General features: G+C 45.4%; 1 protein-coding gene across 2 annotated transcripts in view; it reads right to left on the bottom strand.

The window, feature by feature from the left end:
* The window catches only part of LOC134575266 (gastrula zinc finger protein XlCGF17.1-like), a 63,480-nt gene extending 50,063 nt beyond the window's left edge, over positions 1–13,417 (bottom strand). The window contains exons 1-2 of one of the 2 annotated variants that reach the window (XM_063434528.1): positions 13,276–13,417; positions 471–615 (exon numbers count right to left, since the gene is read on the bottom strand). In XM_063434528.1, the coding sequence (XP_063290598.1) occupies positions 471–615; positions 13,276–13,299 (169 nt within the window). In that variant the 5' untranslated portion in view covers positions 13,300–13,417. Of the gene's footprint in view, positions 1–470; positions 616–13,275 lie in introns of those variants that run through there. The other variant, XM_063434529.1, reaches the window with a different exon arrangement.
* Positions 13,418–18,675: the final 5,258 nt, after the last annotated feature.

The following is an 18,675-nucleotide window of genomic DNA, read 5'->3' as shown; positions in this document are numbered from 1 at the left end:
CAACATACCAGAACTAAGCGCAGAAGCATGAACCCAGACAGCCTGTAAATAGTAAATTTACTATTAAGCGTGTTTAGTCAGTCGGGCAAGCCTAAATGTTTTTTTTTTTTCTAACCTTGCTTCCCTCTCCTAACAAACGTGCACCGCTTGCTTAACAGTTACATGATCCTCGCTCGCAGTGATATTTATGTTCAGGTGAATGTATATAGCTTGCCTTAATCACTTGTGAACCGTAATACTTGACATATGTACTGCTTTTCGCTACCAGCTACCACTCATTACCTAAAAACTTTAAAAAAAATTGCATTTCTCAACTGCCATAATTGTGAAGCATTGTATTACCGAGCTTATCACTGCTATTGTGGCAAAATAAGCTGATATGTTCACTCATGCATCCAAAAATAAAGAATTAAAAAAAGAAAGAAAATCAAAATCAAATAAAAAAAAATTAAACTAATTTTTAAAATTACCTTGGTGGACACACAGGTCAAGCTCTTCTTCTCCCTCATTCACCGATATAATTGGAGGGGTCATCAGATCCTCCTCTTCTTCTTTTACACAAACCAACTCCTCATCTGAGATGTAAACGACAACTCCCTCAAACTCACATTGTCCCTAGGTAAGAAAATATTTCCTATGTTACAAGTCATAACTCTACAAACAGCCTCTGCAATGTGTGTGTATATATATATATATATCGATCCTTGATAGAGGGCACTCTTAGGTCTTTCTTCATGATACAAATTTCTTTATTGAAGCTAGTGATACAACTTAAATCATTGAAACAAGGTTCTAGGCAAGATCAGTCAAACGGAAGGTTAACCAGTCAGGATCAGGCAGACAGAAAGTTAATTAGACGGGTGATTTTTATCCAGGCAAGCAAGCAAAGGAGTCCACAAACCAACTGAGCCCAGAACCCATGGTGGTCTGGGTTTAAACAGGGGAGAGGGAATGGGAGCCCCACAAGAAGGGGTCTGTAGGCCTATATAAGTGGATGGCCTACTCTGGGTGAGTAGGCGTCTGTGGCCCCTATTTGGGCGGAACGCTGTGTTGGATTGCCAAGTCATCCCTGCTGCTCCCATACATATTGAGATGGATTCCCAAGGTTCTGACACCTTGAAGGGATCCAACAGCAGCATGGGGAACAGCCAGCATAGGACCAAACAAAATGCAAGCAAGAGGCATTCTCCTGCACGCTGCAACTCACGTGGAGCCTTTGCTGCGGTCCGCGCCTGGTGAGTGAGTGAAGCTCAACTACAAGAATTTAGGGTCAGAGATAATATAGTAGATATCTCTTTAAATCAAAATTGTGGGCATGGTCATATTATTAATATTGCCATTTTAATATTCATATCAAAATCCATATTAATAACAATTAATATTAGTAACAATACAATTAGACATTTTTCGTAAAATATTATTTTAATATTTTGTCCCACAATTATTGCTAAAATTCCCACATATCAGCCCTGCAGTGGGATTTTCTGGCAGTGGGTGTGTGGCGTTCATTGGTAATACACATTAGTATTATTGTTTTTGGTATAATATGTGGAGTGAGGTCTTATTGTGGTGGAATCTCGGTAAAAATAAATTTAGTAGGCCGAGATTACCACGTGGCATGTGTACGTGCATATGCTGACGTATCGATCAGTTGGTTGCACGTGGCAAGATATGATCAGTAGTGTACGGAGCATGTGCAAGAATACAGGATGTAGTATTCCCCTCCTCCATTGTGCTGGACAGGCCATGCGGTCAAGCAGGAAGTTAATTCTTATTTGTATTGATTGGTCAAGAGAATGTGCGGGCGGAGCTTAATATGGGAGGAGTTATGTGCCTATATAAGGAGCCTGCACTATTGTCCGGGGCTCAGAACTTGTTGTATTTTGGTAACATTAGTCCCTCTGAGTCCCGATCGGTGAACCGAATAAAGAATCTCTTCCTTCCTGAAGAAACCTGTGTCCATCTCTCTGTGCTTCGCTTCCGTCAGTTTCTCCGGTATCATTTGGTGCATTGGCCGGGAAGCTCATCGTTCAACGGTAGCTGAGAAGCAGAGGCGTGAGACGGTCTATCTTTGCCCACGTTCTCTACGGCTGCACCCCTGAACTTCTGCGTGGACCTCCCTTCGTCTCGGCGCCACTGGTCTGTTGTCCAGGAGATCATCGGCCTCTACGTAAGAAGTGCTGGGGTGTCCCCGTCGATGAGTGTGAACTCAGGTTCAGGAACGAGGAGGTAAGACGACCGCTGTTTTAGACGGCGGACCCACTAGGGGTATACCGATTGTGCGGTAGGCCCATAAGGGGTTTAAATCTGTGTATGGAATCTGCCCCCTCCCTCGGAGGGAAGGAGCGAAGGCGCACCGCTCAATCGAACGCTCTTTGATTTGGTTTGGAGTCAGGCGGGGTTCTGGTGTAAATAGCCCTAGCCGGACACCGGTGTCTTGTCTAGACTAGCGTTCTAGGATGTACAATTCGTTCGCTAGGTCGGAGGGACCGGGAGACTAAGCAGACTCTGATGTACATTATCGTTTGCTAGATCTCAACCTATCTTGGCTAAGTGGGAAGGCGTGTAAATTTGGAACCCACTAGACTATTGATAGAGTAGAAAGACTAAAAGGGTTCTGTTGTAAATTCTGCCCTCTAGTTCGCTATATGTGGTGCTTGGGCAGTGTGGCTAACCAAAACGGATGTAGATAGTTTTAGGTAGTCCATCAAAGTACTGGCCAATAGTTTAGTTGGGATTGTATATGTGTTAAAGATTGTTAGTAAAGTGTATATCTTGTTAGATAGCGCGAGCTCAGCCGTCTAGCGAGAGTGTTAATAGTGTGTTGCTGTATTATAGTGCACGGTACCATAACCCTGTATATTTACTGACACTGTATATAAGTACTAATCATTGTCGTTTATTGCATGTTTAACACCATAACCACTAATAATTGTATTGTGACCTTAAATTGTGCTTTGACCTATGCTAACCGTACTGTAACCGCTATTTGTAAAAGACGATGTTACTGGGGTGTGTTATAGACGGGTAATTCATATATAGAGAATTATAGCGTGGGTGACTGTATAGTTTCGCCAAAGGGCATAATATTGATTATCTAGTGACTGGTGTAACAGCTGTGTGTGTACGGGAGTTCCCTGAGTGGTTATTGTGTACGTTTCACTTGGTAACTGTACCACGAGGTGCTGTTGCCGGAAGAAACGGGTGTGACTGTTGAATAGAACGTGTGCATAGTATTCGTTGTCAACGACGCTCCATTGATAAGTATGGGCGCGTCGGAGTTGACGATTTTGGATCCCTTAGGTTGTATGGTAAAGAATTTTAAAAAGGGATTTACAACATGTGATTTTGGGGTTAAAATGTCCCCTGTACGTTTGGTCACTTTGTGCACTAGGGAGTGGCCTACTTTGGTTGCGGCATGGCCGCCACGTGGCAGTTTGGATCCAACTCTGGTACAGCGTGTACACGTGGCTGTATCAGGTAGGCCTGAACTTTACGGACAGTTTCCATATATTGATTGTTGGAGACAGGCCGTAAACGACTCGCCAAGATGGATTCGGATATGCCACGAGGAGCAATGTCGCCTCATGGTGGCCAGGACTTGTTTGTCCACTAGGACTATGGTTAGGCCCATTTTGGACACGCCCCCTGAGTCCGAGATCCCTTTGCCGCCCCCTTACTTCCCTGTAGAAGGAAGTGATACGAGTACAGGAAGTTCTACACCCCTTCCCCCATTGCCCCCATCCGCTTCCGCTTCCTCCTCCAGTGCAGAATCCACCCCCCGTCGTACTAAACCTCCCCTTCCGGAACCAACCCCCGTTAGATCCCATTATCCTGATTCGGCGCCACTTCAAACTTCCGGTCAAGCTTCTTCTAGCTCGGCTCGGAATATTCTATTCACCGACCTTCCCCAAAATCAAGCTTCCACATCCTCATGTCTTACCACCCCCCGACCGGAACCTCTAACCGACGCCCCTCCACGTAGCCCTATACTAACCCGACAACTGACCGGTACCCAACGACCCAAACATTACCAGATGCCTCTTTGTCTGAATCCTGGGTCAGCCTATCTTGATGCCGCAGGTCAAATGGTATATGCTGACCCAGTCTTCGTATATGTCCCGTTCACGACTACCGATCTCTTGAATTGGAAGACCCACAATTCCTCGTACACTGAGAAACCACAAGCTATGACCGATCTGTTCACCTCGATAGTTCAGACACATAATCCGACATGGGCTGATTGCCAGCAGTTATTAATGACATTGTTCAATAATGAGGAAAGGACTAGGATTAACCAAGCGGCCATTAAAGCGCTAGAGGATGAAGCCCGTGCTTTAAATCAAGCTAATCCAGCAGCATGGGCCGCAACACATTATCCTAATACCGATCCCGACTGGAATGTTAATGGCGCAGATATGGTTCAACTAAAAGCCTATAGAGACGCTATAATTGATGGCATGAAAGCCGGAGGGAAGAAAGCCATTAATATGTCGAAGACAGTTGAGGTGATTCAGAAAAGTGATGAAGCGCCCAGTGTCTTTTATGACCGATTATTGGAGGCATACCGCTTGTATACCCCCTTTAATCCGGAAGACGCTGATAATTCCCGAATTGTAAACTCCGCCTTTGTCAGCCAAGCTTACGGAGATATTAAGCGCAAGCTACAAAAGTTAGAAGGGTTTGCAGGTATGTCTATCACCCAACTAATGGAGGTAGCGAATAAGGTATATATGAATAGGGAGTCAGAAAGCAAGAAAGAGGAAGAGCGCAAGATGCGTAAAAAGGCTGATATGCTAGCGGTAGCGATCGCAGGCATAGATAGACGGGGCCCAGATAGAGGCGACAGTAGGTGGAATAGGGAGCCCTTGAGTAGGAATCAGTGCGCGTATTGCAGAGAAGAAGGGCATTGGAGAAGCGAGTGTCCGCAAAGAGAGCAGTACGAGAGAGACCCACCCAGGGCAGGTTATGGAAACTTTAGAGGCAGAGCGAGAGGTAGAGGAGGCCCAAGAGGGAGCAATGGTAATAGAGGAAGTAATGGGAACAGAGGAAGTGTAAGAGAAGACAGGTACTATCCAGCAGCGCAAAGGTCCCGCGATAGAGAAGGTAGGGACTTCGTAGGATTGGCTGACACGGTCATGGAGGACTATTGATACCGACCGGGCTCCATCCCCCTTGGTCGAGCAGAGCCTATGGTCGATGTATCAATAGGGGGAAAAAGGAGTGCGTGCATGATCGACACTGGTGCTGAACATTCGGTGGTGACTAACCTAGTTGCTCCTCCATCTGGAAGAACTATTACTGTAATAGGAGCAACTGGAAGAAGTGCTGCAAAACCGGTTCTTAAAAGTCGACTCTGTACATTGGGAGGCCACGTAGTAAAACATCAATTCCTTTACATGCCTGAATGTCCAGTCCAATTGCTGGGACGTGATATGCTATCCAAATTACAGGCGCAGATTACGTTCCTACCAAATGGAACAACATCCTTAAAGTTTAATGGACCTTCAGGTATTATGACATTATCTGTACCAAAGGAAGAAGAGTGGCGACTTTATACAGCGTTGACTAGCCAAAACCCTAGGAGTGATGAATCCTTATTCAACATACCAGGAGTTTGGGCAGAGAACAACCCACCAGGACTGGCCCGCAATATTCCACCTATTAAAAATCGAACTAAAACTTGGGGTTTATCCAGTGAGCCTAAGACAATATCACATCCCGCAGAAGGCTAAGAAGAACATTCAATCCTATTTGGATAAGTTCATACGGTATGGTATCCTAAAATTCTGTACTTCCCCCTGGAACACCCCATTGCTGCCTGTTCAAAAGCCCGGTACAGATGAGTATCGCCCTGTGCAGGACTTGAGAGCAGTCAATGATGCGGTTGTTAGCATACATCCAGTTGTACCCAATCCATATAACCTACTTGCTTTAATTCCGGGCGGGGCAACCTATTTTACAGTTTTAGACCTCAAAGATGCCTTCTTTTGCCTCCGAATTGCCGCAGAAAGCCAATGTATCTTCGCTTTCCAATGGGAAAACGCTGTGACGGGCTCAAAACGCCAAATGACCTGGACAAGACTGCCCCAAGGGTTTAAAAATTCACCTACCCTATTCAGTTCAGCTCTAAGTCAAGATCTACTGGATTTCGAGTCCATCCCAGGAGAGTGTGTATTGTTACAATATGTAGACGACTTGTTGATAGCAGCAGTTACGAAGGAAATATGTCAGCAAGCAACGCACGATCTACTACACATTCTCTGGAAGGCAGGATACAAGGTGTCTAGAAAGAAGGCTCAGTTGTGTTTGCCAACTGTCAAATATCTGGGATTCCATATCTCTGAAGGTCAAAGAATTATGGGGCCAGAGAGAAAAGAAGCTGTGTGCCAAATACCGATACCCAAGAATAGAAGACAAGTGCGAGAATTCTTGGGGGCAGCAGGCTTCTGTAGGATATGGATTCCCAGCTACGCGATACTGGCAAAACCTCTGTACGCAGCTATCAAAGGTACAGAGCACGACCCCTTCTTATGGACTCAAGAACAGCAAACGGCATTTGAAGATGTGAAGAAGGCTTTGATGAGCGCCCCAGCATTAGGTCTACCTGATCACACACGACCATTCTACCTGTCTGTACATGAGCAAAGAAGAATGGCTGTGGGAGTATTGACACAGTACTTGGGATCATGGCAAAGACCTGTTGCCTACATGTCTAAGCAATTGGATGCAGTGGCCATCGGACTTCTACCTTGTCTAAGAGCCGTAGCTGCAGCCGCCCTGCTAGTAGCTGAAGCCGATAAACTCACTCTGGGTCAAGAACTTTATGTACGAGTTCCACATGCAGTACAGACGTTGTTGGATTACAAAGGAAATCATTGGTTTAGTAACAGCCGTATGACCAAGTATCAAGCAATGTTGTGTGAAAACCCAAGAGTGCATTTAGAGACTGTTAATACCTTAAATCCAGCTACCCTTTTGCCACAACCTACTGAAAGTCAACATGATTGTTTGGAAGTGATGGATGAAGTATTTTCAAGTAGACCAGATCTTCGTGATTTTCCCATCCAGAACCCCGATGTTCAATATTACACCGACGGCAGTAGTTATGTGAAAGAAGGGATCCGCTATGCAGGATATGCAGTAACAACGATAGATAAGGTGATAGAAGCTCGGCCACTGGCAAAAGGAACATCAGCACAAAAGGCAGAATTGATAGCACTGACACGAGTGTTACAATTGGCTGAAGGTTTAAGAGTGAACATCTATACGGACTCCAAGTATGCGTTTTTAACCACTCATGCCCACGGAGCTTTGTATAAAGAAAGAGGACTATTGAATTCAGAAGGCAAAGAAATCAAGTACGCAGCTGAAATCCTACAACTATTGGAAGCAGTGTGGGAGCCGAAAGAAGTCGGTATTATACATTGTCGAGCGCATCTGAGAGGAGATGGTGATGTAACTAAAGGAAATCGGATGGCAGATAATGCAGCTAAGCGTGCCGCTGAATCAGGAAGACAAGAATATGTGGAGCATATAGCTGCTCTGATACCAACTCCACTGTCTCAATGGATTCCAGTTTATACAGCTCAAGAAGAGGAGTGGTTAAAGACTGAACCTGGAAAGTATTTGGAGAACAAATGGTATCAGTTAGAAGATGGAAGAATAGTCATTCCAGCATCACTAGCAGTAGAAATTGTCCAAAACTATCACAACGGGACACATTCTGGGAGAGATAGTACAGAAGAATCTCTCAGAAAACATTTCTACATACCAAGATTGTCTAACTTGACTCAGGCCATTGTACGAAGATGCGTAACGTGTGCTAAAAATAATGCAAGGCAAGGACCAGTAAAGCCACCAGGAGTCCAGTTTATGGGGGGACTCCCCATGTCCGATCTACAAATTGACTATACAGTAATGCCTAAATCCAGTGGACATCGTTACCTACTGGTAGTTGTGTGCACCTATTCAGGCTGGGTAGAAGCATGTCCTACTCGTACAGAGAAAGCAGGAGAAGTTGTGAGATTCCTGTTACGAGAAATAATACCCCGATATGGACTACCCTGCTCTATAGGATCGGACAGTGGTCCAGCTTTTGTTCATCAGTGCCTACAACAACTGACTCATATGCTTGGTATAAAGTGGAGGCTTCATACGGCATATAGACCCCAGAGTTCTGGTAAGGTAGAGAGAATGAATAGAACTATTAAGAACCAGTTGGCTAAAATGTGTCAGGAAACCCAACTTAAGTGGAACGTTCTCTTGCCCATAGCTCTATTGCGAATCCGCAGTACACCTACCAGAAGGATGGGCCTCTCTCCTTTTGAAATCATGTATGGGCGACCACCTCCCGTACTTGGTAACTTAAGGGGGGATTTGAGTCAGTTGGGAGAAGGAATTACCCGGCAGCAGGTTGTAGAGTTGGGTAAGACTATGGAGGAGGTACAGAAATGGGTACAAGATAGATTACCTGTGAATATTTATCCCCCTGTTCATAGTTACCATCCCGGAGACCAAGTGTGGATTAAAGAGTGGAATAATGTACCGTTAGGGCCCAAGTGGAGAGGTCCTTATGTTGTTCTTTTGTCTACCCCTACAGCGATAAAAGTGGCCGAAGTGACTCAGTGGATACACCACTCCAGGGTTAAACCAGCAGCAGTCGATTCTTGGCAAGCTACAGCAGATCCAGAGAATCCCTGCAAGATCCGGTTAAAGCGCACGACTCAGTCGGAGTGACGAGGAACCTTGTGGATTACAAATTTTATTGTTTCAGAGATTGGTAAGTGAGTGAGAAGGCCATAATAAAGCCTGTCCGCTCACCGACGTATAGTGTATAAGTCAGGAAAAGTCTCGAAGGGACCCCTGTGAAGACGAGCAGAACTCCATTCCCTGCAGCCCTTACATCCTGGAAGCTGAGGTGCCTTCGCACGGACGAAGACTGAGGATGACGACGAAAGATGTGTTTTTAATAATGTTTTTATATGTGTATTTTTATATTCAGGAAGGTAGAGGTACTGACACTCCTAGCTGTGAGGTATGCATTAAGACTACAAGAACAGGTAACCATATTTCCCAGACCCTAATTTGGCATTCGCAATACGAGTGTAAAGGAGATGTATCAAGATGTAGATACTTAAATATAGACTATAGTGTGTGCCATTTAGGAGTAGGAGAACCTAAGTGCTTCAGTCCAGAGTGACTGACAGGGGACCCTAATTAACAAAACGGTATTAGAATCCGTATATTCTTCAGGTGTTCTGCTATTTGATGCGTGTAAGGCGATATCAAGTGGTAGAAAGCCGTGGAATGTATGTGGGGATCTTAGATGGGAGAGAACGTATGGGTCTAACGATAAATATATTTGTCCCAGTAGTAAAAATAACTATGTGAGTCCTAGATGCCCAAATAGAGATTATAACTTTTGCCCATATTGGTCTTGTGTGGGGTGGGCAACTTGGGGACAGACAGCAGACAAGGACATGATTGTGACTAAGTTGCCTACCAATCCATACTGTAAGTCTATGGAATGCAATCCAGTCCATATACTTATAAATAACCCCGACAAGTTCTTAGATAAATATGGTAATTTATTTGGGTTTCAAATATATGGGACGGGTTTAGACCCTGGGACAGTATTGTTTATAGGGATAGAGACTGATACGGTAACCTCCCAGACTCATCAGGTATATCATTCCTTCTATGAAGAAATGAGTATAGATAATAAGATCCCCCATAATGCTAAAAACCTGTTCATTGATTTAGCTGAAAGTATTGCCGGTAGTCTTAATGTTACCAACTGCTATGTGTGTGGAGGTACTAACATGGGAGACCAATGGCATTAGGAAGCAAAGGAGGTAATGTCCGGTTCTGAGGCAGTTGAACAATTAATATCTTCACAAGCCGATTATCAAATGAGTGTTAGAGGTAAATCTGAGTGGAGATTAAAGACCTCCATCATAGGTTATGTTTGCATAGCGAGGAAAGGAATGATGTATAATACTTCTATAGGAGAGTTAACTTGTCTAGGGCAAAAAGCTTATGATGATGATACAAAGAATACAACTTGGTGGTCGGCTTCAAATGTCTCAGAACCATCTAACCCGTTTGCTAGATACGCCAATTTAAAGGATGTGTGGTTTGATCTATCCATCACATCTAATTGGAGAGCCCCAGCACATTTGTACTGGATCTGTGGTAAGAAAGCCTATTCGGAGTTGCCACAGGACTGGGAAGGGGCATGTGTGTTGGGTATGCTCAAACCATCCTTCTTCTTGTTACCTATCGAAACAGGTGAGACTTTAGGTGTTAAAGTCTATGATGTGAATCATAGGAAGAAAAGGGGACCCATAGAGATAGGTGCCTGGGAAGATGATGAATGGCCTCCCCAGCGTATTATAGATTACTATGGGCCAGCCACGTGGGCAGAGGATGGTACCTTTGGTTATAGAACCCCAATTTATATGCTCAACCGCATTATAAGGTTACAGGCGGTGGTTGAGATTATTACTAATGAGACCTCACAAGCGCTCAATCTTCTAGCGAAGCATAATACCAGGATGAGGACAGCAGTATACCAAAATAGATTAGCCTTGGATTACCTATTGGCAGTAGAGGGAGGTGTATGTGGGAAGTTTAACCTGAGCAATTGCTGTCTTCAAATAGATGACGAAGGGCAAGCAATAGCTGAGCTTACTAGCCATATGGTTAAACTAGCGCATGTGCCTACTCAGGTATGGAAAGGGTACAATCCAAGTAGTTAGTTTGGTAACTGGTATGAGCAGTTTGGAGGGCTTAAGGCATTGGTAGGTGGCGTCCTACTGATTTTAATGTAATGTCTACTCCTGCCATGTCTTATACCCTTAGTAGTTAGGTCTGTGCAAAGCCTGATAGAAAATATAGCAGAGAGGAAGGCTGCTGCACAGATAATGGCAATTTATAAATATAAGGCTCTAGATCAGGGAGAACCAATGCAGGAAGATGAGTGTTGAAGATTCACATCATAGACAAGTCTGGTCTGGTTCATGGTAACTTGCGGTGTATGCAAACCAAGGTTAAGTGATGCCTCTAGTAATTGTGAAATATCACGAGGCATCAAAGGGGGGAATGTGGTGGAATCTCGGTAAAAATAAATTTAGTAGGCCGAGATTACCACGTGGCATGTGTACGTGCATATGCTGACGTATCGATCAGTTGGTTGCACGTGGCAAGATATGATCAGTAGTGTACGGAGCATGTGCAAGAATACAGGATGTAGTATTCCCCTCCTCCATTGTGCTGGACAGGCCATGCGGTCAAGCAGGAAGTTAATTCTTATTTGTATTGATTGGTCAAGAGAATGTGCGGGTGGAGATTAATATGGGAGGAGTTATGTGCCTATATAAGGAGCCTGCACTATTGTCCGGGGCTCAGAACTTGTTGTATTTTGGTGACATTAGTCCCTCCGAGTCCCGATCGGTGAACCGAATAAAGAATCTCTTCCTTCCTGAAGAAACCTGTGTCCATCTCTCTGTGCTTGGCTTCCGTCAGTTTCTCCGGTATCATTATTGCAGGAGCAAGTCATACTGAACAGGCATGTGGCGGAACCAACCTCACCACTGTGCACTGGAGGAGCCTGGTTGCTCGCCTGCTCCCTTTAGACTATGGCCCGGCAGTTAAAACCTTTTATTTACCCTGCTGAAAGGCTTATTCGTGCCTTTCTGCCGGGGTGTTCGGTAGATTCAATCTACCGAACAAAGTATTGAACGATGGACCACCTGGGAACTGGAGTGTGCCGTCAATTGACCGCTCAGAAGCTGCGGTTAACCGCAGCTTAATTGATGAACGCTGGGTGGCCTTTGTTCGTTTGCCGAACACGTGGCAGCGGCCAATTTAACTCCCGAATGGCCAGCGGTGTTCAGCGCCCAAACTATGGAACTAGAAACGGACACTTATTTGCGCGAACACCGCTGAGCTGCCAGCCGCCTTACCTCTGCATTCGGTAGTGTAACCGAATGCCTGTTCATTCGGTAGTTTAACCGTATGAACAGCATCACCCCAGATAGCTATGCCATGGAGCCTATTCGGGTAACGAAAGACTATGGGAAAGACTTTGGCTCCGTGGCGATTGAACTGTATGCATGTGATCTGAGCGCCATTCGGTAATAATGTGCGCTTAGATCTAAGCTATCTGGGGATATGTAGAATGTATGTGTTTTATTCATTATTTGTAACATTGGGTATTTTTGTGTCTTTTTACTAACATGTGCTCAATGGAGTTTTGCCTCTGTCCTGTGAGATAATTGGATTACGTCCCAATTATCTCCAGGATAGAGAGGAAGGATTGTGATGTAATTGTGGGAGTGTTTAAAGGTGTATGTCCGTGATTGGTCAGTGTCCAATATGTTTCCCAGTCTTCCATCTGGTCCCCTACAGGAGTGTCCACCAGGTGGAAGACCTGCATAAAAGCCGGGCAGGAAGCTTCAGTAAATGAGTTCTGCTTGACCCTCAAACGAAGTGTCGTCTCGTTCTTGGGGGGAATTGGATTGTATGCTGATTGCCAGGAGTGTAAGCTGATTGTATGCTTTTCCTGTTCGGGAGTTGGAGGATTCGTGTCGTTTGCAGTTCGGGAGATTGGTGATTGCAGTAGCTGTCTGTGCATCTGAAAAGGGAATATCGCCTAAACGGTTTTTAACCTCTTGTGTGCAAAACGGTCCGTTACAAGGCAGTTAAGTTACAAGCAGAGTGTTTCACAGTATCAAGAGAAATCGTGTGTACCATTTCTCTCAATGGGAGGCCAATGATAGGCGGAGACCTCCAACTGTTGCTCTCGGCCTATCCCCAGGCGCTTGGCAATATTTAAAGGGCAACTGTCACCTCTACTCTCAAAATTATTTTTACATACTAATCCTTTGATCCTTTTGTATATGACAGGATCCTTCAGCCATATACATGTACCATATGACAGACAGTTTTTTGTAAACCAACAGCCTCTGTGATCTTCCTTACACAGAAGCAGAGAAAACCATATAGACTAAATGTCGGTTTTCAAACCGTTTGACCCACGATAGGGATACATTTGTCTCATTAGTTTTATTTTTTATATACATTACATTTAAAAAAAATGTTTTATTTAAATATTTTAAAAACAGCTTTGAGTTGGGAGTTGTCCATTATGGCCAATGTCCGTGCGGGTTAAATCTTCACGTGCACACACATACTCCTGCTGATTAAGCTGTTTAAATGATTAAAAATTTTGGGATCAATTTTTGAAATTTCTGTAAATTTCCCCCTTACCTGTCTGTTCGGCTGGTTCTCCATCTCCTTATCCAACAGCCTTTTAGTTTGTTATTCAGGAATCACCAGCTTGCTATCACAAAACACTGGACTCTGTCTTTCTGGAGATGGCTGACCTTGTCGGGTGTGATGCAGCTCTCTAACAAACTCCACTCTGCAGGAAAAGAGGGAGATTTCAGATATCAAACAATAGTTAAGTCATGCATTCTCAATCGCAAAATGGATTAATCACAGCTGGAAGCTATCTGCATCTGTAAAAGTCTATTTTATTATAATTTTTTCACTTTGCATTTTCAGACATTTTTGCTTTATACGATTAATTAACAATGATTTATTAAGTAGAGGATAGTAACTTTTATCTCTCACTGCAAAAGAAAAAACCCCAAACAAGTGTCATTCATTGCTCCTAGACATGTGCAATTCGTTTCGGTCCGAATATGAATTCGGACGAATTTCGGGTAATTCGGACATTTGGGTACTTCCCAATGTCCGAAATTGCCAAGGTCCCGAAGTTCCAAAATTTCCGAAGTGTCAAAGTGCCAAAGTTCCGGAGCACAGTATTGCCTAAGTACTAATATACTTACCCAGTGAAAGAAGAAGAATGTTACACTGTATACAATTTTAAATAAAAAGTATACAAATATAGCCAGGATTCAGCTGTAAGCATTTGCCACACTTACAACAATCAAGTAACATACATTCATATAAAATGTAAGTTACTTGGCCAGTCAATGTAATGACAGGAATGAATAAGTAGATAACTCCCTAATTCCCACGGTATTAGGGAGCTATCTACTAAAAGGCTGAAAGACCTAAATTGGTCTGTGGCTGCTCACTGTAAAAAAAAAAAAAAAAAAAAGGACCTATTGCCTCCCCCCGGCCCCCACCCGTGAGCGGCGGATGGGGGCCCTAAATTATAATAAGGGGGGGACCTAATGTCCTCCAACCTGGCCCCCACCCCTGAGCGGTGGGTGGGGGCCCAAAATACTAATAAGGGGGGACCTAATGTCCTTCTCCCTGCCCCCACCCCTGAGCGGTGGGTGGAGGCCCTACAGTAAAAAAAAGGGGGTGGGGGACCTAATGTCCTCCCCCTTGGCCCCCACCTCTGATCGGTGGGTGGGGGCCCTAAATACTAATAAATACTAATAAGGGGTGGGGACCTAATGTTCTCCCCCCTGGCCCCCACCCCTGAGTGGTGGGTGGGGGCCCTAAATACTAATAAGGGGGGTACCTAATGTCCTCCCCTCTGTCCCCCACCCCTGAGCGGCGGGTGGGGGCCCTAAATTGGAATAAGGGGGGGACCTAATGTCCTCCCCCCGGCCCCCACCCCTGAGCGGCGGGTGGGGGCCCTAAATACCAATGGGGGGGACCTATTGTCCTCCCCCCCGGCCCCCACCCCTGAGTGGCGGGTGAGGGCCCTAAAAAAAAGTTAGTCCCCAAACCCCTAGTCACCCCCTCCCCCCCCCAAAAAAAAATATTTCCCTACCTACCCCCCTCCTCCTAAAAATAATGAAGGGGGACCTTTAACTAAGTACCTGTAAAAAAAAAAAAAAAAAACTTACCATTCGATGTTTTCTTTCTTCTAAAATCTTCTTTTTTCAGACCCAAAAAAGGCCAAATAAAAAAACATAATAACCGACGCATCTTCACCCAGCGAGGGCTCCGCGCAGACTGAGCTCTGCAGGGCGGGGGAAGGCTTATAAAGCCTTGCCCCGCCCTGCAATTGGGCTCAGAGCACTCTGATTGGTGGGTTCAAGCCATCCAATCAGGGGGCCAGGACATTAGGTCCCCCCCATCATTTTACTTTAGGGCCGGGGGGGCAATAGGTCCCCCCTTTAGTTTAGGAAGGGGGGACCCAATTTTTATTTTTATTTTTAAACAGTGAGCAGCCACAGGCTGCTCACTGTTTACTAGACATGCCCCTACTCGCGGTATAGCGAGTAGGGGCAATATTTACTAATACTAAGTAATTTTTACTTAGTATTAGTAAATGGGGCTGAAAGACCAATTTAGGTCTTTCAGCCTTTTGGTAGATAACTCCCTAATACAATTAGGGAGTAGGGAGTTATCTACTAAGCGGCTGCAATAGAAGTGCCGAAGTCCCGAAATGCCGAAGTTCCGAAGTCTTGAAGTGCCGAAGTCCCGAATTACGAAAATCCACAATTTCGGAATGACGAACCGAACCTAACCGAAAATTTTACCCATGCACATGCCTAACTGCTCCATTTAAACAGTTGATTGAGAAATCAGTGCTTTACATAAAGCACATTAAAGAGCCTTCAATAGATGATATTTAGATATACACCGGACACAAACTGCTCCCGATACACCGCACTCCGACCAATACACCGCACGCTGACCGATACACCGCACTCAGACCGATACACCGCACTCAGACCGATACACCGCACTCAGACCGATACACCGCACGCTGACCGATACACCGCACGCTGACCGATACACCGCACTCAGACCGATACACCGCACTCAGACCGATACACCGCACTCAGACCGGTACACCGCACTCAGACCGGTACACCGCACTCAGACCGGTACACCGCACTCAGACCGATACACCGCACTCAGACCGATACACCGCACTCAGACCGATACACTGCACGCCGACCGATACACCGCACTCAGACCGATACACCGCACGCTGACCGACACACCGCACGCTGACCGACACACCGCACTCAGACCGATAAGCCGAACGCCGACCGATACACCGCACTCAGACCGATACACCGCACGCCGACCGATACACTGCACGCCGACCGATACACCGCACTCAGACCGATACACCGCACGCTGACCGATACACCGCACTCAGACCGATACACCGCACTCAGACCGATACACCGCACTCAGACGATACACCGCACTCAGACCGATACACCGCACGCCGACCGATACACCGCACTCAGACCGATACACCGCACTCAGACCGATACACCGCACTCAGACCGATACACCGCACTCAGACCGATACACCGCACGCCGACCGATACACCGCACTCAGACCGATACACCGCACTCAGACCGATACACCGCACTCAGACCGATACACCGCACGCTGACCGATACACCGCACTCAGACCGATACACCGCACTCAGACCGATACACCGCACTCAGACCGATACACCGCACTCAGACCGATACACCGCACTCAGACCGATACACCGCACACAGACCGATACACCGCACGCTGACCGATACACCGCACTCAGACCGATACACCGCACTCAGACCGATACACCGCACTCAGACGTTTTTCTGACCTCCTGGATTTCCTGACTCTGGCTTCATTCAGTTATAATAGATCTGGCAGCACAGTGACGCTGTCATCCAGCACAATGAACCCAACCTGACTGAAAGCAATGCATTTATGATTGCCAGTACTGTGATTAATAGATTTGCCCACATCCATCATGGCGGCGATGTGATCACTGACGTCATTTCCGGTGTGTCAGAGCTCCTCCCCAGGCGGTTTCATTGCCCTAACTGACGTCATATGTGTGCGCCGTGCAGATCGTGCTGAGCCGCTGGGAGCGGAGGGTGAGGCTCGGGGTTTCGGGGATCATTGTGTTTATTGGGGTAATTACTGGTTACAGGTCAGTGACCCCGCCCCCGGGAGCATCATGTGACCTGGTAATGCTGCCAATCATTAATCAGTGAGCAGCAGGGAGGATACAGTATCAGTAATGGAATGCTGTCACTAATCAGCTGATTAAACCAATAACCAAATCAATACATCATATATATAACATGGGGAGAGAGAGAGAGTAACATGGAGAGAGAGAGAGAGTAACATGGAGAGAGAGAGAGAGAGTAACATGGAGAGAGAGAGAGAGAGTGTAACATGGAGAGAGAGAGAGTGTAACATGGAGAGAGAGAGTAACATGGAGAGAGAGAGAGAGAGTAACATGGGGAGAGTAACATGGAGGGAGAGATCATTAATCAGTGAGCAGCAGAGAGGATACAGTATCAGTAATGGAATGCTGTCACTAATCAGCTGATTAAACCAATAACCAAATCAATACATCATATATATAACATGGAGAGAGAGAGAGTAACATGGAGAGAGAGAGAGAGTAACATGGAGAGGGGGAGAGAGAGAGAGTAACATGGAGAGAGAGAGAGAGTAACATGGAGAGAGAGAGAGAGTAACATGGAGAGGGGGAGAGAGAGAGAGTAACATGGAGAGAGAGAGAGAGTAACATGGAGAGGGGAGAGAGAGTAAAATGGAGAGGGGAGAGGGAGAGAGTAACATGGAGAGAGAGATCATTAATCAGTGAGCAGCAGGGAGGATACAGTATCAGTAATGTAATGCTGTCACTAATCAGCTGATTAAACCAATAACCAAATCAATACATCATATATATAACATGGGGAGAGAGAGAGAGTAACATGGAGAGAGAGAGAGAGTAACATGGAGAGAGAGAGAGAGAGTAACATGGAGAGAGAGAGAGAGTGTAACATGGAGAGAGAGAGAGTGTAACATGGAGAGAGAGAGTAACATGGGGAGAGAGAGAGTAACATGGAGAGAGAGAGTAACATGGAGAGGGAGAGAGTAACATGGAGAGAGAGAGAGTAACATGGAGAGAGAGAGAGTAACATGGAGAGAGAGAGAGAGAGAGTAACATAGAGAGGGAGAGAGTAACATGGAGAGAGAGAGATCATTAATCAGTGAGCAGCAGGGAGGATACAGTATCAGTAATGGAATGCTGTCACTAATCAGCTGATTAAACCAATAACCAAATCAATACATCATATATATAACATGGAGAGAGAGAGTGTAACATGGAGAGAGAGAGAGAGAGATCATTAATCAGTGAGCAGCAGGGAGGATACAGTATCAGTAATGGAATGCTGTCACTAATCAGCTGATTAAACCAATAACCAAATCAATACATCATATATATAACATGGAGAGAGAGAGAGTAACATGGGGAGAGAGAGAGAGAGAGTAACATGGAGAGAGAGAGAGTAACATGGGGAGAGAGAGAGAGAGAGTAACATGGAAAGAGAGAGAGAGAGAGTAACATGGAGAGAGAGAGAGTAACATGGGGAGAGAGAGAGTAACATGGGGAGAGAGAGAGAGTAACATGGAGAGAGAGAGAGAGAGTAACATGGAGAGAGAGAGAGAGAGTAACATGGAGAGAGAGAGATCATTAATCAGTGAGCAGCAGGGAGGATACAGTATCAGTAATGGAATGCTGTCACTAATCAGCTGATTAAACCAATAACCAAATCAATACATCATATATATAACATGGAGAGAGAGAGAGTAACATGGAGAGAGAGAGAGTAACATGGAGAGAGAGAGTAACATGGAGAGAGAGAGAGAGTAACATGGAGAGAGAGAGAGTAACATGGAGAGAGAGAGTGTAACATGG

Source organism: Pelobates fuscus, chromosome 10 (assembly GCF_036172605.1).
Source record: "Pelobates fuscus isolate aPelFus1 chromosome 10, aPelFus1.pri, whole genome shotgun sequence".
In the NCBI taxonomy this organism is placed as follows: domain Eukaryota; kingdom Metazoa; phylum Chordata; class Amphibia; order Anura; family Pelobatidae; genus Pelobates; species Pelobates fuscus.
This window is presented reverse-complemented; position numbering and strand designations above follow the sequence as displayed.